Consider the following 25,373-nt stretch of genomic DNA (forward strand, 5'->3'; position numbering starts at 1 on the left):
ATTTTCCTATGGGTGGAAATATTTTTCTGGGTTAAAACAGCCAAAACAGAGAAGGTGTAAACAGGGGAATCTGAAAACTGGAAACAAAAACAGCAAGATACCAAAGTTTAGACACAATGGAAATTTGTGAAATAGAATTTGTGTATGATCTAAACACAAATGGAACTCAAACTAAAATTAAAAAGGCACCAAAGGATCAAAGAACAGCAGATTCAAACAATTTAAAGAGACCCAAAAGCAAGAAACAATCAAGCCAATAATAGGACTACTAAGAATTGTTGACAAATATGGATTCACATGACTTGACACAACATTTATAGATTCAGAAAATTAAAGACTCAAAGCATAATATGAACCAAAATAATGAAAGCAATAAAGACTCAAAGCCTAAAACAAAATAGCAACACAAAGGTGTATGGAATCCTATCACAAATTGCACAAGAACTTGTTCAAGATCAAATGAACAAGAGTGCTTCGGTTGGATCTTCCACAAAGCACACCAAGAACAAATTAAAATGTAAAAAACAGCAAGACAAGTAAGGAAAGTAGATGACAATATGAAATAAAGAAGAACTAAAATTTAAAAGACAAGGAGCTACTCATCTTGAAGAACCAAAGCTCTGATACCAAATGATGGCATTTTCATGTGTTCTTCTTGAATCAAAGTAGAAAATAAGGTGCGGAAGCAATGGGTGAGATGATCAAGACCCTCCTAGGAGTTGTGTTGGCCTTGTAGGTGCATGATGAGTATGGTGTTTGAGTGGTTCAGCCAGCTCAAGGGAGAAGGTGAAAGGATTGAAGTTTAGAGCCTAGATTTCTAGGAGAAGTAAAGCTTGCGCACAAAAATGGCAGCATAACCTTACTCAATTAAACTTGAAAAATACAATGAGATAGCCTTCCTATTTATAGGCTATCTTGGACGTAAATGTTAAGCTGAATTCTAAGGAAAAGAAAACCAAAATTAAATCTAAATTCTAAGCCATGTGCCATGTGCCATGTGCAATGACCGGCCACACAACCCTAGATTCTAGAATGTTTCCATCCAAAAGTGCTTTCTACACTATCCTATCTATAAGTACCCCTAATGGGCCTTTATGCAAACATATACAAAGCCTTCTCTCTTCCATCCGTGGCTTCATTTACTTGTGTTTGAGCATGTTTGGCCATTGATCTTGTAAGGGGGCCTAGACGGTCTAGCTCCATGGATAGCCTCCCTCCTTCACGTCCTAGACGCTCACCTTCACGTCCTAGACGCTCACCTTGGTCTTGGTCTAGACGCTCTCCTTGGCTTGGGCCGTGGCTTCCTTGGGTAGGTGTGCTTGGCCCTCCTCCATCAGTGCATGAATAATAAATCTCAAATTTTAAAGTGTTTATTGTATTGAGGTATTACCTTATCCCAACCTTTCTTAATTTCAGCTTGCAAAATAGTCAACATCCACTGCATAACATAATAACCGCACTCATAATTTTCAGGTTGCCTGTTGAACTGCATGTGAAAATAAATGTATTAAATGAATGAGTGAAACGCATTAAATTAAGTGAACAAATATACTTTAAATACCTTAAGATACATCCAAGTGAGTTTTTGTGCGTTTGAAGTTCTCCTCCCACACTACATATTATATCCAGAGTAAGCACTAAAATAATAAGATTTCATGTTAGAATACATAACATTATACAATATATAAGTAATAATAAATGTTAAATGAAATTGTCGTACCTATCTATAATGTTCTTAAAATAGGCAGGAGGTTTTTTATGCAAAGAGCAAAACCATGTAGCGGTATGATCTTGAACAGATATGATCAATAGTTGCCAATGACGCCTGTATAACAAATCAGTTAATTAGTTTCTCTTATTTCAATCATTTATTAAAACTTATTTAATAAATAAGAACTTACTCATGGATGTACGGAGCAAAATAAATGTGTTTTCCACCATTCTTTAAGGCAGTGGTGATGTATGTTTGTGTTTCCGACTTCTCGTTTCCAATTGATTGAGTGATTTGAGGGTCTAAAAACCCATATATATTGTGTTTCCCCTCATCAAAGCATAATCTAGAAAGATACCTAAATTTCAATAAGTTAGTACTAGCTAATATATTTAATAAATCAAAAGTATAAAGATTTTAAAATTTGAACTTACATCATCCATAATTACAGAATTGTTATGTTAATCTTTTGATCTCCATATGCAAGGTCTAACAAATCAGACATGTGAACGTACAACGGTAGATTACTATGCCTTCCAAAAACATTGGCATCCCATGGAACCTCTAAGACGGTTGTATCTAAAGCTGTAGCAACTTCCACCAATGCCGCCAGAGGATCATCAATGGAGACAATTTTCTTCTTTCCCAGAGGCAGATTTGTCTTAGGTTCCTGCTACTCATCAAAACAAACAAATACTTAAATTAGTTAGAATGCAATGTATCTGATATATAATTCTATTAGTATTAGTGCAAAGATATACCATAGAGTTTATAGATCTAACGAGATGTCTAGGCCAGGCAACGAAAGTATGTAAAGCCTCTGCTACAATTGTGACCTCTGATGTCGGCACAGGAACTGCAAGATCACCATAAAGGACCTTCTCCACCGTGACCTTCATGAAATTAGAAGGAAGAGGCACATTGAGTAACATTGTGACCCCTTCATAACACTTACCCAAGGCAACGAGTCGGGTCAAAGAATTACACTCAACATATAATTCGCATTGGCTAGTTGAGCCAAAGTCATCCCCTGATAGATCAACTGCCGAACAACTCCCTTTAGTGCTGACTTTCTTAATAGGAGGTGGAGGTGGTTCATCTTCTACCATAGTAGGTGGTTGCTGTGAGAGTCTTAAACCCTCCCACCGCTTTTTGAACTCCATTTCCATTCGCGCACTAAACTCCTCCATGAAGCTTTCTTTAAGCTCTTGAGTTACCTCAGCCTTTAACTGCTCATGTAGTTGTAGTAAATACTCTTGGCTAGGTTCATTGGACAATTGTTCCTTGCTGTGTGATGGAGGTCCAAAGTATGACCGATTCCCAACCCCATATCCAGCTACACGAACACGTCCAGGGTGTTCAGGTCGTCCAAGAGCAACATTAAGAATATCATTGCAACCACATGGTTTAAAAGTCCCCTGTGTTGATTGCTCATTAAGAGAATCCTAAAACAAATGAAAAGAAATTTTCAAACTTCAACACATTGAATTTAAAATAACACATAGAAAACATATTTCTTACAATGCGTTCAACTGTTTGTTCTGTAGACTTAGAACTCCATGTCCCTAATGGGTTTATACGGGCACCCTTCCACATCTCATGTCGTTGTGGTGGGGATGGAGGTCTTAAAGAATCTACATTATTCATTTCCTCAATGGAAGTAGAACGTGCTTTAATCTTTTCTTCAGGCATCTTCTGCTCTATCAACTTATAACCACCACGAGACAATAAGTGTGGGGTATCATTGATGGCAAATTCATGAAGCTCTTCTTAGAATCATGTGAAAGTCGGAAGCCATGGATGTGTATGTGCAAAATCCTCCTAGGAGCTATGGTGATCTTGAAGGTGCATGATATGTATGGAAGTAGGGAGGTTCGGCCAGCCCTATGGTAAGTGAGGAAGATGAAGATTAGAGCCTAGAAACTAGGTAGAAGCAAAGCATGGCACAATGTTGGCAGCATAACTTTACTCACAATAATCTTGAAAATACAAGGTGTAGGCTCCTCTTTTTATAGGCTAAAGAGGACCATAATGCAACCCTAATGCTAATCAAAATGAAATGCAAATTTACATCACATGGAGCACATGGCCATGTGGAGAATCCTTCTAGAAAGTGACCAAATCTTTAGCAAATCTAGGTCAAGTCTCATGGAATCAAGTTTATGCTATTTACACCACAACTAATACTAAGCTACCCCTAATGGGCCTTCATGTAGCATAAACAAATCTGCATGGATTCGCTTGGCCATGGGCTTAGCAATTTGGTCCTAGACGCTCCTTTCATTGGCCTAGACGCTCTCCACCTTGAGCTAGACGCTCCTCCCCTTTGGCCTAGACGCTCCTCCCTTAGCCCTAGACGCTCTTGGTTTGGCTTTGGATGCTCATGTCTTGGCTTTTGTCTTTCTTGTGAAGTTGTGTTTGGCCCTCTTCCATCAATCATTATGTGCCTAACTGGCTTTTTCTTTGTTCCGAACCTCCTATCATAACACTCAAAATTTAGTAATACGTTAATATAAACTATATTCAAATATAAAAGTGATATTAACCTGCCATTTTTCAGTTTGTCAAATATTCACAAACTGCTGCCAAGTTTCTTCATCAATGGATGCATATTTTGCACAAGGATTTTCTTCTTTCCTTTCCCCATATATATAATCTGTTGTCAATTTTGATTTGAACTGACGAAACTTGACACCCACATCTGAAAGAACCTTCGCTTTCAAGGTTTCCACATTCGGGATCTTGTAATGCGTCTACATTGTTTGAAAGAATTAGTTCATACTTTAGATTGAGCAAAGTAAAAATAGTTACATACCAGAATATCTTGCCAAATCATGTTTTTCTCGTGGTCAGTCACGTGATCCCAGACTGAGTTAAGATAGAGATCCTTTCACGAGACAATACTCCGAGATAACTCCTATATTTCTTTGCATATTGCCGAAGGTCGGACACCTCCGGATTCAGAACCAGTGAGTTCAATATGTCAAAACAATATATAACCATTGAAAAATAAATCAAAATTGCCGAAGGTCGGATACCTCCGGACTCAGAATCAGTGCGCTCAATATCTCAAAACAATATATAATCATTGAAAATTAAATCCAAATTGCCGAAGGTCGGACACCTTCGGACTCAGAATCAGTTCGTTTAATATATATAATCAATATCTAACTCAAAATAAACACTTTCAAAATATAGTTAATAATATATAAAAATATACTAACCTTAGTAGCGACGCCCGGAGGGCACAGCGATGCAGCTCAGAAGGCACGGTGGTCACAATGGCACGGCTTTGAGGGTAGGTGGCGCGGCATGGAGGTCACTAATTGCTGGAAGGCAGGTGTCGAACGGCGTTTGTCTAGGCGCCGTCAAGTACGGTGAATGCGGGCGGCAGTCGCGGTCGTGGCGTCGCGGGTCGGGCGCGGACAATTAGTCGGCAGCAGGGGGCGGCAGTCGCGGGTCGGTCCAGGGTCAGTGTCGCGGGTCGGGGGCAGGGGCGGCAGTCGCGGGTCGCGTGGGCGGCGGTGCGGGGTCGCGCGTGCGGCTGGGGAGGTTGCGACTCGGTCAGCGGGGGTTCGCGGGAGGGTCGGTCGGCGACGGTCCCTGGCAGGTTCGCGGCAGGGGGTTCGCGGGAGGGTCGGTCTCGCTCGGTCGGCGGCAGGTTCGCGGCAGGCTCGGTTAGTGACAGCTTCGTGGTCAGTCAGCAGTGGAGCTTGGTCGTCTGGCGTTTGGAAGGGTGAGTCTTGTGGAGGCACGGTTTGTGAGTAAGAAGCCAAGGTTTGTGAATGAAAATGGGAGTTTGAAAAATAGTCTAAAAAACTGAAATGGGGAGAAAAAGGGTTTTAACGGAAACCCATCTTTTAACGACAGTTCTTGGCGCGAACCGTCGTCGTATCTTTCCCTCCCATCTTTTAACGACGGTTCTGGGGGAACCGTCGTTAAAAGTCTAAAAAAATTTCAAAAAGATTACAAGAATGCCACCGCCTCGTTTTTAACGATGGTTGTCTCCAAACCGTCTTTGAAGAGTGTCGTTATTGAAGAATTTTGTACTAGTGTGACTAAGGAAGATTTCACTTTAATGGATCCTTGTCAAGAACAAGACAAATTACCAAGATGACCTTCTCGATCAAGTAAGATTCCAGATTATTGGATCTTGTTGAGAACAATGAATTAATAGAGAAATTACTTTTTCCACTGAAGAAAAGCCCAAGTGAACCCTACCGAGAAGAGAGCATAACTAACACTTTGGTCGTAGAAGACTCCACCCAATTAGATCCCCCCAAGAATAATTGGCAAAATTAACAACTTGCCTCTTGAACAAGGAAGGTCAAACTAACGACGACCTAAATAACGAAAAATGATATATACCAAGAATAATAACTTTCACTAAAATAAGATTACAAGTACAAGAATAGTATCACTTAAAAGGAAAAGATTTCATCAAGAAGAGAAATAAATAAACGCATAAGGTTGAAGTTTATTAATAATCAATTAATTGATAATGACCAACAGGGCCAAAATATTACAAAATAGAGTAAGAAATATTTGTATACAATCAATGAAAAGAAAAAATAAGACACCGAAAACAAGCTTGATTCGAGGAGCCTCAACCCTGTTCACATTTGGAGTGGGAGGTCGCGCTGACACATCCTCAGCTTTAGGTATTTCTTCCCCGCATCAAAGTTACGCTACTTTAGAGGGATTTTGTAAAATTACTCGTCATGGCGTAGAGCCTTCATGAACCCGAGCTTCTACGAGCTTGTATTGATCAAGCATATTGTCTTCTGCAGCCACAAGGTAGGGGTGGCAATGCGGGTTGGCTCGCCCTGAATAGGCTCGTCTCGCATAAGGGTTGGCCCGCATAAAAAATATTTTTTAAAAACACTAATTTTTTAAATAAAAAATTTGATATTTTATTTAGATGCATTAGGTAAATGGTCTCATAATATTATTTTCACGAGACATGCGTAGTAAGATTTATTAAAAAATTTAGAATGTGAAATATGAGGCTACATGAAGAAAATATGGGGTGCAAAAAAAAAATTCTACATTTTAAAGTTATATGGGCCAACCCGTCCCGCCTTGCATTGGCCCGTGCGGGCTGCGAGTTATGCGAGCTAGTAGGTTGAAATAAGTAACCCGCCCCATATTTTTTTCAGCGGGTTGCGGGCCGGCTCACACGACTCCTCTCACTTTGCCACCCCCTTGTAGACCCCCTTGTAGACGGGAAGGCGTCATGCTCGAGAGGATTCAGGCTGATAGATACCTTATCCTTCAAATTAATGTCATAGTAGGGTAAGTCTCGACTTGACGAGCTTGGGCCTTGCGTGTCTCGATGGGGACATTTTGGAGATCAACATGATGAAGATCAATCAAAATGGCGGCAAGTGATTTTCCCGTGATCCTCTTTCCCAACCTTCTTAGGTTTTTCTAGCATGAGGTTTTCGGCGTTGGCAACCTTAAGGACAGGGATCACGACCTCGACACTAGCTCGATCTTTCTCCTTCTGGACCGCCCGAGCTTGGCTCTTCGACCAAAGGTCCAGTAAATAGTTCTTGTTTCTCTCAGGATCCGTGAAGGTCATGATATATGCACAAAACACAAGTCAACGCATATTAAAACTAAAACAAATGGTCGAGATAGAAAAGAGCGTACCATCTACATTAACAAGTTGTTGAGGGGACACATAATCTCTAAGAAGTTACCAAGTAAAAATTTTACGAGGAAGATGGTCTAGGACATACAGAACCTCCAAATCCTCTAAGATCATTAGGAACCTCGACTACATATGAAAATGTGTCGGGTTTTTAGTCTAATAGAAAGAGAATCGGGGAGTCGCGTCATCATAAATATATGGACGACCTCCCTTCTCGACAACAACCTTGAAAAATCCCTCCTTAAAGTATTTATAAGGGATGTAAATAAGGTTAGCAGACATGATATCGGTTGACTGATAAAGGATAGCCAGCCCACTCGGTCTTCGACCTAGTACAGTAAGAATGCAAAAAGGACCTAGGTTTCGTCCTTAGGATCATTGATGCACACAACAACAAGAACGTTTGCAAGGAAGTCCAACTGTTAAGGTGCAGTTGATTCGGCGCGAAGTTCAATATGCGGACGACTTCCATAATAAAATTGTCCAGTGGGAATTAGACGTAAATATCTATTATTAAGCAAGAATAAAAATAGCAAAAATCCTCAGACGAATCTTCTCTCTCGAGGCACAGTACATTTTACATTTTACATATCTTAAGTGAGATGATGCCATGTGAGCACAATACATTTGACATTTTACATATCTTAAGTGAGATGATGCCATATGACACATCTTTTTCTAAAATATCTACATTTGCAGTTAGGGATTGCAACATAGAGGTAGTTCGATACTTTGAGGAAACCTCTCGAATACGGGCATCCACCCAATCGCAGTTTGTTACCACAACGACGTTTTTACCAGACTCTTCGGCCACTCTTTGGGCTTCTCCACCAGGACCCTTATGCACATAGCTAGCATGTGACGACCCACTAATGCTCCCATAATTAATAGACTCAGAACTAGAGATGTTCAAAAAATACTTAGGAACACCTCTACCAACACCACCCAACCTTGGCAAAGAGGAACTGTTGTCAGACGAAAAGGAAGACATTCTTTACCTTAAATTTCTTCAACTGGAACACTCTCGGAGCAAGTTTAGGATAAAGGGATGCAAGGTGGAACCCACTAACTCCCCTATTTATAGCCACCTCTGATGTGAAGACAAACCATCACAATCTTCATGACTGTGGGTTTTGGCCATCATCCACAATCACGAACGCGCGACATTGCACCTTCTTTGACAATTTTGGACCTCACCCCCTTCTAGACCCTTCACACACTCCCCTTACTCGGGCTTAGGGGGCACTATATCGTACATATCGATCATGTGTTGGAATGCTAAAGAAATGAATTTTTAATTTGACTCTAGACCCTTCACTCGCCTCTCGCGCTCGAATTTGGGAGGCTACTAGGTACATAACGTTAAAGATGAATTTTTCTTTTCGAAACTTGGTACCGTTAGATTCTTTGTTGATTCTTCACCCACGCTTATGTCTGGAGAGTCAGTAAATTGTTCGGGTCTGACTACGTCACAGACGAGGTCAACACCCTCTCAACATTGTGAATCACCTTACACATATTAATCCTAATTTAATGATTTGATTTGATTAACAAGTAACACATGATAAACACCTCCCATAACTTTAACTTTAACTTTATGAACACTTTAATTTATTGGATTGACTTTAGTCAACCAACTCTAAAATAATCAATATATAGGAGTAAACCTTCTCAATAATAGAAAGTAATGAAAATTTTGATTCTAAAATCTTACTCTCACATTAAACTCATATATTAACTTGAGCATAGAGTGCAATTATAAATATTCATGTGAGATAAAAAAAATCCAAGAAAGTAAAAATTATGCAAATATTATAAACCTAATACCGAGAAAGAGATCGAACAAGTAATATTCAAACCTGTAAGAACAGTATAGTTTTTTGCGCTCTCCTTTTATTTTAACTGAAATTTAAGGATTTATGTTTTCTTAGATTTAATAATCTATCTTGTTTTATGACGATGACAAACATTTACATATAAGGTAGGGAAAAAATACCATGGTTGAATTACAATTTGTAGCCAATTTTAGTTCATTTAGTTTTAGTTGTTTTAATTTAACAACTCTCTTAAAAAATTTCAGATAATTAATTGAAATAAAACAGAGCCTTGCTATTTATTATTGATGAATATAAATTAATCAATAAAAAGTGTAAAATATTATACAAAGTATTTCTTGTTCTACTATTTTTATTTAATTATTTTATAATAGTCGATTTTAATGAATCAATATAAATCAACGACAGGGTATATTTTGATAACATTTCTATTAATTATAAAATTTTAAAACGGATGGCTAAATTTCGAGAAATCAAAGATAAACATTTTTATATAAATAATTAAAATTTTAAAAAATATATGTAAACTTATTTACAAAGATTAATAATCAATTAAATACAATAAAAGAAAACAAAAAATGTGTACATAATAATGCATTTTATTATATTATTATATTATATTACAGTATAAATTTTTTCCAAAAAAGTGAAATAAAATGAATATATAGGCGAAAGACTTTACCAAGACATAAATAAAATAAAATAAACAGTGGATGTCTAATATAGAGAAAAAATATATATTGGCAGCATTAGGGTAGGGGAAGTTCTAGAGTGTTGAGTCATCAGATTCTTTTTTTTCTCTTTTTTTTTATATTTTTCTCTCCTTTCCTTTCACGTGGCTCACTCTCATCATCTTACGTCAAATACGTCACTTTTGAACAATAATAACGCTTATAATTAATTCTTTTGTTTATAGATTCCTAAAACGAAAAAATGAAAATCTAATTTAAAAAATAAATTCTAGTTAAAATAGTTGACAGTGAAATGCTTGTTGATATTATGTTGTATAAAAAAACTAAAGTAAACAAAATAAAATATTAGCTGCAGATGAGAATTGGGTGATCTATTTTTACACAATAAATCGATACATATAAGGAGAAAAAGAAGAATTGTTAAATGCTTTTAAGCCACAAATCTGTGACAGTGAGTTATTGACCATAGAATTGGATCCTTTGATATTTAAAATTTGGTAACCTAAACTTGACCATACTAGATGATTCATAGATGCATTGAATTCTCAACCTCAAAAGGATCGCAAAAAGAACCAAACCGAACAACACAATTGATATCAAAGAAACAGAATCTTGGGTGTTTAAAATACTAAACAGCTAAGCTTTGTTTATACAGCAAAGCAAGTCAAAATGTTTGAAAGTTCCAAAATCTGATTTGTAATTACACCTTTATTTTATTAATTATTAATTATTATTATTGTTACTCTTACACGATGTGATGAAAAAAATATACGTGGAAACTACACATAATTACAAATCAACACTGTAACCTATCTTCATATAGGTAATTATTAGGTTTTCATGTTTATCCACACAAATATAATGATTTTTTTAAATAAAAATTATAAAAAAATGTGTGGTGAGTTCAACCAATTGATTTTATAACTAACACAATATTCACAAAGAATGATGAAACTATTAATAAAAAATGAGTAAAGGAGACTGTGCAAACTCAGGGCTTCTTCCATTTGCACGTATTTTTGTTTGTTGTGAAAAAGCAATGTTTATAATTGCAGTGCACTCATCAGAAATACCAACACGGAATGATTCATGAATACGCATGTGCCACCCAATCATCATATAAGTCTTTCAATATTAAATTATAAAAATTATAAAATGTCTTATCATTTGAATAGAATTTATGCAACATCTTAAAAACAATATAATACTATGAAATTCACTTAAAATGACATAAAATATCATGCGAAGATATTATAAAACTATATCAAATTAATAATGTTTGGTTATATGTCCAAATTTTAGGTCTATTTGTAGGGAAGTTTGGTTATAGTTGGCCAATTTGTGAGAGATTTAGATATTATAGGTAAGGTAAGGTTTCGTTTTTATTGTTATTACTGAGTACTGAAGAAATATATGTTTGGTTCTACATTTAAATGTTAGTCACATGTTTTATAGAAGAATAGAGAAAAAATGTCATCTTGATTCAAATAAAGAATATATCTTATATGTTGTTTCAGAGTATTTCTTTATGATATTGGATTATGCTTTGTAATGAATTGTTTCAACTGTATTTGAAAGAGTTGTCTAAAGCAAATGTTATAATTCATATTGCTGATAAAAAAAATAATGATCAATATTCATAAGTTGAAAGATACAACTGTTAGAGTTACTTTGTTGTTACTTGAAATAGAAGAGATTTATCTTTGAAGGCTCTGTCCTTTGTTGAGGAATTTTTCCATTTGAAATCAAATTAATGTTACAATGTAGATCAAACTTATAAACATAAATTTATCTTTTCTTATAAAAAATAACACATTTTATTCTAGAAAAATTGTTGGCAATATAAGTGTTAGATAATTCGTAACTTATGGTTTTGGCTTTGTTGGAGTATCCATCTATCTCCAAAGATCTCAAATTTCTGAACATGTAGATGCTCATTTTGGTAAACCTCAGCTAAAGTTTATCCAAATAAGTAGTTCTACCTCGAACACATAAAATAATAAAATAAAAATTAAAACTTATAGAAGATAATTAATGCTTCATTTCAAAAGCAACTTCTTAAAAGTTAAATTAAAATCATTGTTGATGCAGTTTTCTTTGTCTGGATTGCTGATTGCTGAGTCTAAACTTATCAATTGCTTAGTATCACTTGATTTTGATTTGAAGTGTTAGACGGTAATTAATATGATACGATTTTGATGGAGAGTTTGGTTAAAATGACTATGCTAGAAACATTATTTTTAACACTCTTTTAAGCGTGTTTTATTGTTACTAATTAGAATATGATTTTTAACACATTACAGATTAACGAGGCAAACACCAATAATGTACTAACATAACACAACACAGATGACACCAAATAACTCACATTGACATGTACACTAAAAGTTTCACAACATTTTTAGGGTTCTTAACCAAAGAAATTAAGTAAAATAAATTGTAATTGGGTAGGATAAGATCTAGTAAAACTTAACATTCTACCAATGTAATCCCCCAAGAAAGCGCGTTGGGTAGATCGCCCAACGACCAACCAACCAATCAACGTTTACTATGATCGATTTTCTTTCATTTTAATTTCGAATTCTCATGTCATGGATAAGGCGAATCAAGGAACCTTCCAGCACACAGACTGCACCTCCAAACAACACTTATTACTGTATTCACTAATTTTTAATTTATAAATATTGTAAGAAATTATACTCTGTTCATTATCCCCTAATTTATTGGCGAAAATATAGTAATTATTTTGGATATAGATTTTGTTGAATTTAGTGGTGAGGGTGAGAGCAGGTTGTAAGACAAGTGTCAGATCCCCAACCGAGCATTTTTTTTTATTGTCTGATACGTTATTTTGTTGTAACGAATTTGTTTAGTGTTTGTTATATTATTGTTTTGGTTTTGGGAGGCACGTGGAGGAAGAGAAAATAGGAAAATGAATTGAGAAATGTGAGGTAGAAAAGGAAGAAAATGTGGGAAGAGACGACGTTGAAAGTCTGAAGCAAGGCAAGAGCGCGTATTTGTTTGCTATATATAAATATAAGAAGAGAGGGTTGGGCTTTCGTGAAGTTTCCAATTGCCACAATAATATAGCTTGTGAATTGTTTCAGCGTGGAAGGGATTGATGTTTTTTAATGTAAAAAGGAGGGTCTCTGTCAGCAATATCAGGGGTTGAAATTGAAACGGTTTTTGATTTTAACCCTGCAAAGAGCCTTCCTTTACGGTTTTTCTTTTTGAGAAGGCTCTTTGTTGTTGTTGTTGTTGGTTCTGAAGGAAGAAGAAAATGATGCGGTTATGGATTTCTTATCTGCAATTGTTGGAGCTGATTGTGAGTTCCTTGGTTCATTTGCTTTATGGATTTTACATATTTAGCTCCGCTGTTGCTGGGGACCTGTCACAGGCTCTCAATGAATATTTTCGCAAGCCTAACGTCAATGTTGAGGTCAAAGATGGAACTTCCAAGACCAATGCTCATGATCTTCCTCCTATTGTGTTGGTTCATGGCATTTTTGGATTTGGCAAAGGGGTAAGCCCCATTGCTTTTATTCGCTTCTTTTCTTCTCAAGTTTTACCCTTTTCGTGGTATCCTTCTCTTTCTCTTCTCGGGTGTTGATTTGTCTTTCATACGGTCGTTTTTCTCAGAGATTGGGGGCTTTGTCGTACTTTGCTGGGGCGGAGAAGAAAGATGAAAGGGTTCTTGTCCCTGATTTGGGCTCTCTCACCAGTGTCTATGATAGGTGGGTTATTGAGGTATAAGAGCTTGATTTTGGGTGGTTTCGATTAAACGTTTGTGTTTTGTGTACCACTTCTACGCTTGTTCTGTTTTGCAAAATTTCTGAAAAGGGTTCCCTTGTTTTTCTTTTGCCTCAGGGCTCGAGAATTGTTCTATTATTTAAAAGGTGGGCAAGTTGATTACGGTGAGGAGCATAGCACGGCTTGTGGACACTCGCAGTTTGGACGAATCTATGAACAAGGTTTGGAGATCTGAATGTTCTCTTTGTTGTTGCTGTTGTTTTAGCTTTTGTAGTTTGTGATGTTTTATGAAATTGTCTGTTATTGTTATTGGGATGCAGGGCATTACCCCGAGTGGGACGAGGATCACCCTATTCATTTTGTTGGACACTCAGCGGGTGCACAAGTTGTTCGTGTCTTGCAACAAATGCTTGCTGATAAGGTTGGTGCTGATGGTTTCCCGTGCTTTTCACCTTTCCTTCTAATTCTAAAGGGTTTTATTGATTCATTTTTGTATTTGTTGTGGTTTTCGTATTTTTTTATAATTTGGTGTTCATACTGTATTCAGGAATTCAAGGGGTATGAAAACAGTTCAGAGAACTGGGTACTAAGCATCACATCCTTATCTGGAGCATTTAATGGGACTACAAGAACCTACACAGATGGCATGCAGTGAGTTCTTATCAGCTTTTCCTTATAATTAAACTTATAACTGTTTTATAATTGTTGATATTTATTAGCTGTCTTATTTAATTTTATTGTCTTCAAATGGGGGGTGGTTGAGAGAGCATGCAATATTAATTCCTAGGAGAAATGATTGAAAAACAGATAAATGATACTTGTAAAAGGCTATCTGGCTATGCAACTCTTTTCAGAAGATTATCAACGTTCTTGCTTTTAACTAAATTTTATGAGCTCTCTCCCGCAAACATGATAATTAGAATCAATATCTCGCTAATTATTAGTGTTGGCTACATTTAGCAAACTAAAATGCTAAGCTTGTCTATAATTTGAGATTGTTTCAGGCCAGAAGATGGGAAAACATTGAAACCTATTTGCCTGCTACAGCTTTGCCGCATTGGAGTGATTATATATGATTGGTTTGACATTTCCTGGCTGAAGAACTACTATAATTTTGGGTTTGATCACTTTAACATGTCATGGAGAAAGATGGGCATATGGGGTCTTGTTGACTGTCTATTGGGGAATGCGGGTCCATTTGCTTCAGGAGATTGGATCCTCCCTGATCTTACAATTCAAGGCTCTATAAGACTCAATTACCACCTACAAACATTTCCTAACACATACTACTTCAGCTACGCTACCAAGCGCACAACGAAGATCATGGGCGTTACAGTTCCTTCAAGCATACTTGGAATTCACCCCATGCTTTTCATAAGAGTTTTGCAGATGAGCCAGTGGTGTTATCCTTCAGATGTTCCTCCCCCTTATAAGGGATATAGGTTGGTTTTTAAATGCAATAGATAAACTATTTTTGCTTCCTTTGACAGTACTAGTTTGCAATTTGGATTAAGCTTGATCAATCAAACCACAAATGTTACTTTTTCTTGTGCAGGGATGAGGACTGGCAAGACAATGATGGAGCACTAAACACAATATCCATGACTCATCCTCTCCTGCCAATTGAACACCCCAACTGCTTGGTTGAAAAGGAATCAGATTGCAAACCTTTACAACCTGGCATCTGGTCCGTAAAAATATAATTTTTTCCCATAATAATTCATAGCATAGTCAACCCTGTCTGGCTTAGCGTTGCATTATTTCCTTATATCTAAAACTATATGGTCTACTAAATTGGTTCACAGGATATCAGTATAGTGCAATGACCTCTTTTTATAAGCTGCTTCAAGAACATCTTTAATAGGAATTTTTAATGAATAAAAATATTATTTTATTGTGGGTCTCAAGTATATGAGTTCTTTAAAATAAAAGAGAATGCATGCATATGAGACTCGCATTAAAATAACAACTTTTGTAAGTAATTTCCATTGAAGATGCTACTAAACCATCTAGTTTCTAATCTGGTATTTGGAAATTCTTAATAGCTGGGCGCATTCTTAATTTTGAAAATTTGTCCATGAAATTAGCACATTTTGTTCTGAGAAGATGTTCTGTATTGATCAATTCATGGTATTTTTATGAAACAGGTACTACAAATATGTGGAGGGTGATCACATACTATTCATTATTAATCGGGAGAGAGCAGGAGTGCAGTTTGACTTAATCTATGACAGTATTTTCCAACGCTGTAGGAAACACGTTTTTAGGAAGAAGCCTCCAACAATGCCGAATGAAATCCATCACTAGAACACCATTCTTTACTCTCCTTCATTCAACTAAAAGAGATATATAAAAAGAAAATAGGGTATTCATTTCCGTTGGTGCCCCTTCACCTTTGTAAATGTAAATATTTTCCCAGTTTTCTCCCCAATTTTATACCACTATTCTGTATTTTGTAGGATTGTGAGAGATATCAGAGGCCATAGTCAATAGAATGTCACAATCACTATAGTGTACACAATTATTGTCTCAATATGAATACCACAAATTGTTGAAATTTTAATTTTGAGCTTTGCAGTTGAGCTATTGAAAGTGGATTGTCACGAACCTGGAACCTCTTCAATGTCACTAGTATAATGTCCTTTTTTCAAACAAATGTATTCCTGAAAGGAAAAAAAAGGAAGGGCTTTTTGTGTGCAACGCAAAGTCTATAATTTCCTCTTTTTTTTTTATCAGCATAATTTCCTTTCTTTATGCGGTGGATACTTTGCCCCACGTAAATATAGAAAAAAAAATAAATTGGTTTCAGTTGATTAATCAGGAACTAGATTGTACTGGAGAATCATTACAATGGTGATATCAAAGCAAACTAAACTGATTTAGATCGGAAAATTACAGGCGGGGAGGAGAGAATGTTTTTTTCCTTGTTGGAGCTTGCTATGAGGAAGTAGGATAATGAAGCCTATTGTATTTCTCATACTTTTGAGTAATAATACTGGATTTATCTCATCCCTTTTGTTATTCTCTTTGTTCTTTTTTTGGATCCCAAACATTTGGTTCGATCTGTCGGATACTAGAAAACGTTGGTAGCAAATGCGATGGAAAAAAATGGAGGCTAAGGTTATATCAGTCGAGATAGAAGTGAGTGATATGAAAAATGCATTGCAGGTTATGCAACTCAATGTTGATTCCAACCACGAGAAACTGATGGAGTTATTGTCGGGAAATAGTGGAATGACAAACAAAAATGGCTGGGCTACAAGGGCCTACCATGATCCAAACAAGGCAATTGCTTCTTACATCCAATTTTTTTAACCTGCATCCAACACAATTTTAAATTTTCAAAAATGCCCTTTATTCTGGAATTTGTGTCATTGAAAATAATATATTATGGAAAAATAGATCTGGAAGAATTTTCAAAAATAAAAATCTGGAAACAAAAAATAAAATAATTTCGGATAAGAAAATCCGTAATACAAAAAATTCATTCCAGAAAAAAAAAATCCAAAAATATATTTTAGGGGTATGGAATGTATTTTTATATGTACCCCATTTATCGAAGGGCCTTTTCGTCTTTTTCACTAAAATTGGGTGCATTGATATGGTGCAGGAAGCAATTGCCTCCAAATAATGGTTTAGTTTATGAGTTTGGATCAAGTGTGAAGAAGATGGAGTTGTTATTACCACGCATGATAGATAGTAGACTGCTTCTTCTTGCACCTCCATATGTTATTCTCTTATCTACATAAACTTTTGTATTCTAAAATTGCTTTTTTGTAATATTTCGGATCTTCACATGCACCCCTAACTACGTAGGGGTAGGGGTGTGACACAGTTTGAAACCAATGCATGTGGTTGATACAAAAAGCATATGGCTCAGTTGTCAAGGTAAAACCTGTGACAAGGTGGTTTGCAAAGTGTAACCACCTTTTATGTAGATATTATAATCACGAATGGTTAAATGAAATTTCACATACTTGTCCCCACATCAAGATAAGTAACTTATTAAAGGAAGACATGTTTTATGAGGTACTTTGATGATGCGGATGTAAGGAGAAAGGTAAATATAGAGTTTGCAAACTTTTCAGATGGAAGAGAAAATTTTGCCAATGTTGGCTCTTTAAGGATAAAGGTAAAATGGATGCAAAATCATGGTGGATTGTTCATGGAGTTCATGCACCAATACTTTAGAAGATAACTTTTAAACTACTTGAACAACCATGTTCTTCTTGTTATTGTGAGAGGAATTGGAGTATCTACTTCTTTATACATTCTTTAAAAAGAAATAAGATGAAACCTAAAAGAAGAAAAAACTAAATTATGGGATATTGCAGGAGATGATTTTTCATTGGATGACAATTGAATTCTTGATATTGCTAACTTATCTCTTGATGAACCAAAATTAAGAGTTGTATTTTTTAATGAAGATGAACAAATGTAAAGTCAAACATTATGGTTTACATAAGTACATCTTTTTTTGAACTATTTTTATAGATGTTTCTCTTGATTTTTTCATATAACAAAATATATTACTACATTTTAATTTAGATGTATAGCCGTGTCTCGTATCCTATAATTTTCAATTTAATCATATGTCGGTGTCCGTGTCGTATTCGTATCTGTGCTTCATAGGAGTGTAATGTATTTTGCCAGGGCAACACTATAAGAGGAACATACAAAAACTTTATTTAAAACCTCAAACTGGGAAGGTTAAGGCTCAAATCAATGGAGTTCCAATCCTTATATGGGTAGATAGTGAAGCTACACACAATTTCATTTCAAAGAAACTAGTGTGCATGTAGTGGAAGGTAGAAAACATTAAACCCATGGATATCAAATTAAGGAATGGTACAAAACGATGACTTAGGGGATTTATCAATTAGTGGAGTTAGAGATTGGAGTACTGACATTTACTATGGAAACTGTGTTGTTCGATCTGGATGGAACTAATTTGATTTTGGGGCTTGGTTGGCATCATTAGGAGAGATGGTGGTCGACATCGGTCCGGGCCCGTACGACTCGACATCGACCCGGGCCCGTACGACTCGATATCGGTCCGGGCCCGTACGACTCGACATCGGGACTCGACATCGACCCGGGCCCGTACGACTCGACATCGGCCCGGGCCCGTACGACTCGACATCGGTCCGGGCCCGTACGACTCGACATCGGCCCGGGCCCATCAGCCCGAGCCCATACGACTCGACATTGGTCCAGGCCCGTACGACTCGACATTGGTCCAGGCCCGTACGACTCGACATTGGTCCAGGCCCGTACGACTCGACATTGGTCCAGGCCCGTACGACTCGACATCGGCTTAGGCCCGTACGACTCGACATCGGTCCAGGCCCGTACGACTCGACATTGGTCCAGGCCCGTACGACTCGACATCGGCTTAGGCCCGTACGACTCGACATCGGTCCGGGCCCGTATGACTCGACATCGACCCGGGCCCGTACGACTCGACATCGGGACTCGACATCGACCCGGGCCCGTACGACTCGACATCGGCCCAGCCCCATCAGCCCGGGCCCATACGACTCGACATTGGTCCAGGCCCGTACGACTCGACATTGGTCCAGGCCCGTACGACTCAACATTGGTCCAGGCCCGTACGACTCGACATCGGCTTAGGCCCGTACGACTCGACATCGGTCTGGGCCCGTACGACTCGACATCGGCCCGGGGCCGTACGACTCGACATCGGCCGGGGCCGTACGACTCGACATCGGTCCGGGCCCGTACGACTCGACATCGGTCCGGGCCCGTACGACTCGACATCGACCCGGGCCCGTACGACTCGATATCGGTTCGGGCCCGTACGACTCGACATCGGCTTAGGCCCGTACGACTCGACATCGGTCCGGGCCCGTACGACTCGACATCGGTCCGGGGCCGTACGACTCGACATCGGCCCGGGACCGTACGACTCGACATCGGCCGGGGCCGTACGACTCGACATCGGCCCAGGCCCATCGGCCCGGGCCCGTACGACTCGACATTAGTCCAGGCCCGTACGACTCGACATTGGTCCAGGCCCGTACGACTCGACATCGGCTTAGGCCCGTACGACTCGACATCGGCTTAGGCCCGTACGACTCGACATCGGTCCGGGCCCGTACGACTCGACATCGGCCCGGGGCCATACGACTCGACATCGGCCGGGGTCGTACGACTCGACATCGGCCCGGGCCCGTACAACTCGACATCTGCCCGGGCCCGTACAACTCGACATCGGCCCCGGCCTGTACGACTCGACATCGGCTTAGGCCCGTACGACTTGACATCGTCCCGGGCCCGTACGACTCGACATCGGTCCGAGCCCATACGACTCGACATCGGCCCGGGCGCGCTCGACTCAACATCAGTTTGGGTCCGTGACAACGACCTGAGCCCACTGGACTTGACAACGGGCCAACCCCGCTCGACTCGACATCAGCCTGGACCCATTCGGCTCAATATCGGCCTTGGCCCGCTCAGCTCGAAATTGGCCTCGGCCCAGATGACTCGACATCGGTCTGGGCCCAGACACTCGACAACAACCCAGGCCCGAACGACTCGACATCGATTCGGGTCTGCTCTGCTCGACATCAACCCGAATATTCTTGGTTCAACTTGGATCGTGCCAATTCAAAACTCAACCAAAAATGCAATTTGGATAATCCAAAAATGTATCCAATCCATATCTAATTCATATCCAACTAAATGGATTGGATTTAAAATCCAAAAATATGGATTTAGATTTAATATAAATCCATTTAAATGGATTAAAACTAATATGGATTTGGATCATTATGAATTGAATTTTGTAATTTGGATTTTTTTTCCACACTTAATATACATACACATACAGATTTTGATACTCAGTTCTTAATGAATCTAATTGTTAATACTAACAATTTTATGCTAAAAAAACTTCAAACACGCATCTAATGTTTTCCCCCACCGACTAGTCTAGAGCACTAACTCTAGGGGATCACCATCGAGTTATATAAACAATACACAAAGAACTTTTTGTGACCTTAAATTCCAATACATAGTTGCAAGAATAAACTCTTACTAAGAAAAGTTGTAAATGGAGAGAGAAGAATATAGTTGAATACACTCAGGAGGAATAAACGGGTAGATGAATTACTACTACCAGCATATCTTCACAAGCATAAAAGATAATTAGACATGAACCAGTACGATTGGAGAAGGATCAACATAGTTGGTTATATCAAGTAAAAAAGAATTGAATGACTGTAATAAGTAGTTTTAAGTTTTATCAAATGAACTCAATTGTTGTTCTAAATTTTGAAGTCATTTGATCTTAGGTACTGAGTTCGAGAGCATCTGACTGAAGTTATAAAGTCCCACATTCATCAGAATACTAAAAGGCAGCTGAAGCTTTGATTATAAAAGTCAAATACTTCTTTGTGTTTAAGCATACCTTTCTCGGCCTTTTGGCTAAGATCAAGTGTAGTATCTGTTCTTATCAGTTTAATATCTGATATGTGGACTATTAGTTCACACGATATTAAATTAATTTTTTGAGGGAGAGGGCCATCAAAGTAGCTTGCTACTTGGTCTCTCAAGCATCGTCCTTGTGTTGCACTTTTGCAAGGATCTGGTGCATCCCAACCAAAGTAGTTCAAATTTTTTTGATAACTTAAGCTTTTTAGTTTTCTTCATTAATTAATAAATGGCTGTCAATTGTTCAGGTCTTTTGTGTTTTCTATATTTGTCCTTATCTGGTTTTTAGTAAATTGTTAGTAATTGTTTTTCTTAAATTGTTATTAAGTTCAGTACTTTATATTCCATTATAGTTGAACCTTTATATTCCAGATGTTGAGTGTAAAACTATCCTCCTTTTGCTTAGGGACTACCCATAAAGTAAAAGAATTTTATGATAGGTTGCAATTTAATGTTATGTTAATGCAGAAAACATGCAGCATCATTATAGCTTGTGGGATAGTGTTATAATTTATATTTTGTTGTTTTTCCTTTTTGTGAAGTGACACGTCTGTAAAGAGGATACCTTTTATCAGTTGGTCTGGTTATTCTGCTTTCTGATAATATTTTTGTGTCAGTTTTTCTTTATTTGTTATTGTTTTCCCTCATAAGATCTGCAAACTTACTATTTCATTATAGTTGATACTGTTTGTTTCAGGTGTAGAAGTGAAGAAACTATCCTCCATTTGCTAAGGGACTACCCAAAAAGCAAAAGGATTTTGTAGTATGTTACAATATAATGTTCAGGTCAATAATAATGCAGAAAGCATGTCTTGGTTGCAGCATCAGTATGTTACAGTATAATGTTCATGTCAATAATAATGCAGAAAACATCTCTTGGTTGCAGCATCATACTACGCAAAGGCATTGTCTTTGCTGTGACATGTTGGTTGATATCCAGGAATGAGGAAATATTTCAAGACACTATTATTCAATATTTCTCTCTTTTATCTCATGTAACTTATATTTTGTTGTTTTTCCTTCTTGTGAAGTGGCCCTACTGTAAAGAGGATTCCTTTTATCCGTTAATGAAAGTTTCACTTTATTTGAGTGATATGCATTCTGTATAATATATATCACATCAGATTACCATATTCAATACTATGATCCAAATCAGAAAAAGCTTATGCAATTCAAGTTTGTTGGTATGAGGACACTTACAAGCTCAATGTGCAACTCCTGAACGTTTAAATGATCACTTGTTACCAGACTTTCAAAAGGAATTTATTATTGAAAGTGATGTTTCAGGACAAGATACTAAGGCCATTCTCATTCAAGATGGTAAACCAATTGTTTATTTCAGCAAATTGTATTTGTTGGGGTGGAAGTTCACAGTGAGGACTGATAAGAAAAGTTTGAGACAATTGTTCTTAGAAATAGTAACTATGATGAATCAACAGAACTGGGCTGGGAAGTTCTTGGGTTGTCGATTTGATATTGAGTATAAGCCCTCACATAGAATGGTGATACTGAAATCATGACAGATCTACACTAGAAGAAAGAGAGTGGGTCCTAGGAGACAAAGAATAAATATAGACAAAAACAATAAAAAAAGATGAACAAGACTCTATAGACGATACAAAGAACAGAATGTTGTTAAACAAAACAATGACATATGCTTCCAACAGAAGAACCTCACACGATTCAACCTTTGTGTCTATACTAAAGAAATACTTTAAATGTTTAAAATATTAAAAGAGGACATCGGTGCAGAGTTGTCATGGCTAAATATTGGTACAACACCAATTTCCATGCTTCCATAAGGACACATTGTTTGAAGTTGTTTATGATAGAAAACCTCCAACACTCACTTGTTTTGTGCCTGGAGAACTGAGGGTGGTGGCAATAAAAAAGGAGATGAGGTTATTAGGAAGTGAAGTATGAATTGCAGCGAGGTCAAAACAAAATGATAAATGAAGCGAGTAAGAAGATAGAGCATGAATTCATTCATAGTAGGAAATTTTGTGCTCCCTGAGCGTTGACCGCATGGACACTTAGTATGAATCCTAAGTTAATTGCAGATATTATGGAGTGTCTTGCAAAAGGGTGATTGAAGTCTTATACTTTTGTTTTTCGAAATAGTCTCTAAAATAATAAAATTATATAGACAACCCATAAATAATCTTTTATAAATAACTGATGGACTATTTAGTATTTGTACCGTCCCGTCCCCGAGCGTTGATCAAAGTCAAAGTCAAAGTCAAAGTCGAACACGTGGTGGGACCCGCCAAGGGGCTCAAGGGAGAAAGTCAATAGGTTGACCACTTTGGGCGTTGCCAGGTGTGGGCGACGCCATGTTGAGGCATCGTTGATGTCACCCCCCGATACCCACGGGTAGGGAAGACCGTGGAGGGGGCGACATAGTCAGAGGTCACGGTACGGGCGAAGAGGCCTCGGGTCCCGGTACCTCAGAACAGTAATACAGAGAAGAGAAAGGTGGCTTCAAGGCCATAGTCCCAGTACCAGTAGGGGGTAACCTGATTCGTGAAGTACCCACGCCACCTCTGGAGAATCCCTGGGACAGATACGACCCAGGAGAGGGGCATGCCTAGGGGTGAACCATGTGCATGGTACGAGAGGAAGGCAAATACACTCCCAGAGCGAGTGACTAGAAGCTGGGCGCATGAGTTGGCACCCAGGTAGTCACCCCTCGCGTCAGATGCACTCCGCAGAAGGAAGACTTACACGTTAGAGTTTCCCTAAGTTGGGTTACAACGTTGTAAGGCCTTCCACGTGGAATCACGGTTAAGTCAAAAGAACACATGGCAGTAAGCACTGAAACATCAAGGTATATAAGCTTCTCTGAAAGCTTAGTAAGGTACGTTTTATTAGTTGCACATTTTACTCATTCTACACACCCACTTTCTGATCATTCGCTCGCTTACTCACCGTACGCACGAGTGGTTGGAGAGAGAGAACAAAGTTAGTTACGATTCAGTTACGGTGCTCCGATACGGAGGTTTTGATGTTTCTTGCTTTGCTGACTTGATCGTCGGAGTGCAAACGGCCGCGAGGGCGCCCTTTGCTCACTTCATTTCAGGTACTCACGGCGGCGTAAGGCGGAGATTTGAGTTGAAGAAGTCCTTGATCGCAAGTTAGAACCACGCACGAAGACTTTTTCAGTCCACCGGCAGGAACAATATTATTTCTAATATTGGAGATTGTTTATATAATTTTTTATTTTAATATGTATTTTGTTGTGAAAGAGCAATATTTAAAGGATGGAATTAATAATGTATTCAAGTGTAAAATGCATTTTGTGTTCCTGACAAATTTTAAATATATTAAATACGTCTTCTAATTTTTTTATATTTATATTCATTTATTTAAAACTTATATATATTTTTAGGTTTTTGTTAATAATGAAAATTGATAGAAAAAGCTTCCGTCAAATACAATTTCATTATTCATATAGTAATTTCATTATTCATATAGTAGTTTTGATTAGATGTATAATTAACATTATTTTAGGACCATTAGATATAAGTAAAGTTTTACCTATACAGTTATTATTAACAAGAATCCTAAATATATATATATATATATTTAAATTTTAAAAGAAAAAAGTAATACAGTTTTTTAAAAGATATATTTAATATTTTAGTAATGTTTGAAGTACACAAAGTTCATTTTATCCTAAATAACGAAACTATGGTGTTAGAAAGGCTTTTTTGTTTTGAATTATAACAATATCTGGCTTTTTCATTCTTGCACTTCCATAATTACTAATTGTATTCCCATAATTTTTAAAATATTCGTCTAGTTTCTGTTAGAAATTTCCATAACACATTCTGCAAGATATTTATTAAAAACATTCTTTTTAAATTAGAATATTTAGAATATTAGTTTTAACTTTTGAACTTGGCAGGTCAAAAGCTTAAGAGATTTGTATGGTCTTACCACAACATATATAGTTTTCTGAGTTTTTTTTTCTATTAATATATATTTCCATTGTTAGAAAATAATTAACATGAAAGACAATTATATATAAGAAATACTTTGTTAAACCTTAATTAGGTATCACCAGTGCTATGGAGAAGGAACAGTATTGTTGGTAATATAAGTAACAAATATTTGGAATTGACTATAATTAGTTTCAAGTTTCATCAGAAATTACATGAACCCAATTATAGTTCTAAGTTTTAAAGTAAATTAGTTTTACTCAGTTATGAAGTCCCACACTTGTCAGGATTGACAAGCAGCTGAAACTTGTAATATGAAAGCTGAACACGTGG

The 25,373-nt window shown here is 37.5% G+C and overlaps 1 protein-coding gene, 1 long non-coding RNA gene and 1 other non-coding gene across 4 annotated transcripts; all 3 read left to right on the top strand.

The window, feature by feature from the left end:
- Positions 1-12,450: 12,450 nt before the first annotated feature.
- On the top strand, positions 12,451-16,207 carry LOC137810507 (uncharacterized). 2 transcript variants are annotated; one of them, XM_068611837.2, is made up of 8 exons: positions 12,451-13,417; positions 13,534-13,628; positions 13,762-13,865; positions 13,965-14,065; positions 14,192-14,295; positions 14,649-15,086; positions 15,200-15,331; positions 15,792-16,207. In XM_068611837.2, exons 1-8 carry the CDS (start codon positions 13,175-13,177, stop codon positions 15,949-15,951), a joined length of 1,377 nt encoding a protein of 458 aa, XP_068467938.1. In that variant the 5' UTR covers positions 12,451-13,174; the 3' UTR covers positions 15,952-16,207. The 2 variants fall into 2 exon arrangements, with proteins under 2 accessions (XP_068467938.1, XP_068467939.1); XM_068611838.2 differs by having other exon boundaries at positions 12,597-13,417; positions 13,534-13,641.
- Positions 16,208-21,072: 4,865 nt separating this feature from the next.
- On the top strand, positions 21,073-21,267 carry LOC137813146 (U2 spliceosomal RNA). The gene has a single exon (XR_011081380.1). It is a non-coding gene; the product is annotated as a U2 spliceosomal RNA (small nuclear RNA).
- LOC137809599 (uncharacterized) lies at positions 21,084-22,232 on the top strand. The gene is made up of 2 exons (XR_011080784.2): positions 21,084-21,272; positions 21,797-22,232. It is a non-coding gene; the product is annotated as an uncharacterized LOC137809599 (long non-coding RNA).
- The last annotated feature ends 3,141 nt before the right edge of the window (positions 22,233-25,373 follow it).

The sequence above is a fragment of the Phaseolus vulgaris genome, chromosome 2, assembly GCF_051622355.1.
Source record: "Phaseolus vulgaris cultivar YP4 chromosome 2, ASM5162235v1, whole genome shotgun sequence".
NCBI classification, from domain to species: domain Eukaryota; kingdom Viridiplantae; phylum Streptophyta; class Magnoliopsida; order Fabales; family Fabaceae; genus Phaseolus; species Phaseolus vulgaris.

Coding starts and splice junctions, on each gene's coding strand:
- LOC137810507 (XM_068611837.2), top strand. CDS start 13,175: ATGATGCGGTTATGGATTTCTTATCTGCAATTGTTGGAGCTGATTGTG. Junction 13,866..13,964: donor TGGACGAATCTATGAACAAG/GTTTGGAGATCT, acceptor ATTGGGATGCAG/GGCATTACCCCGAGTGGGAC. Junction 15,087..15,199: donor CCCCCTTATAAGGGATATAG/GTTGGTTTTTAA, acceptor TTTCTTGTGCAG/GGATGAGGACTGGCAAGACA.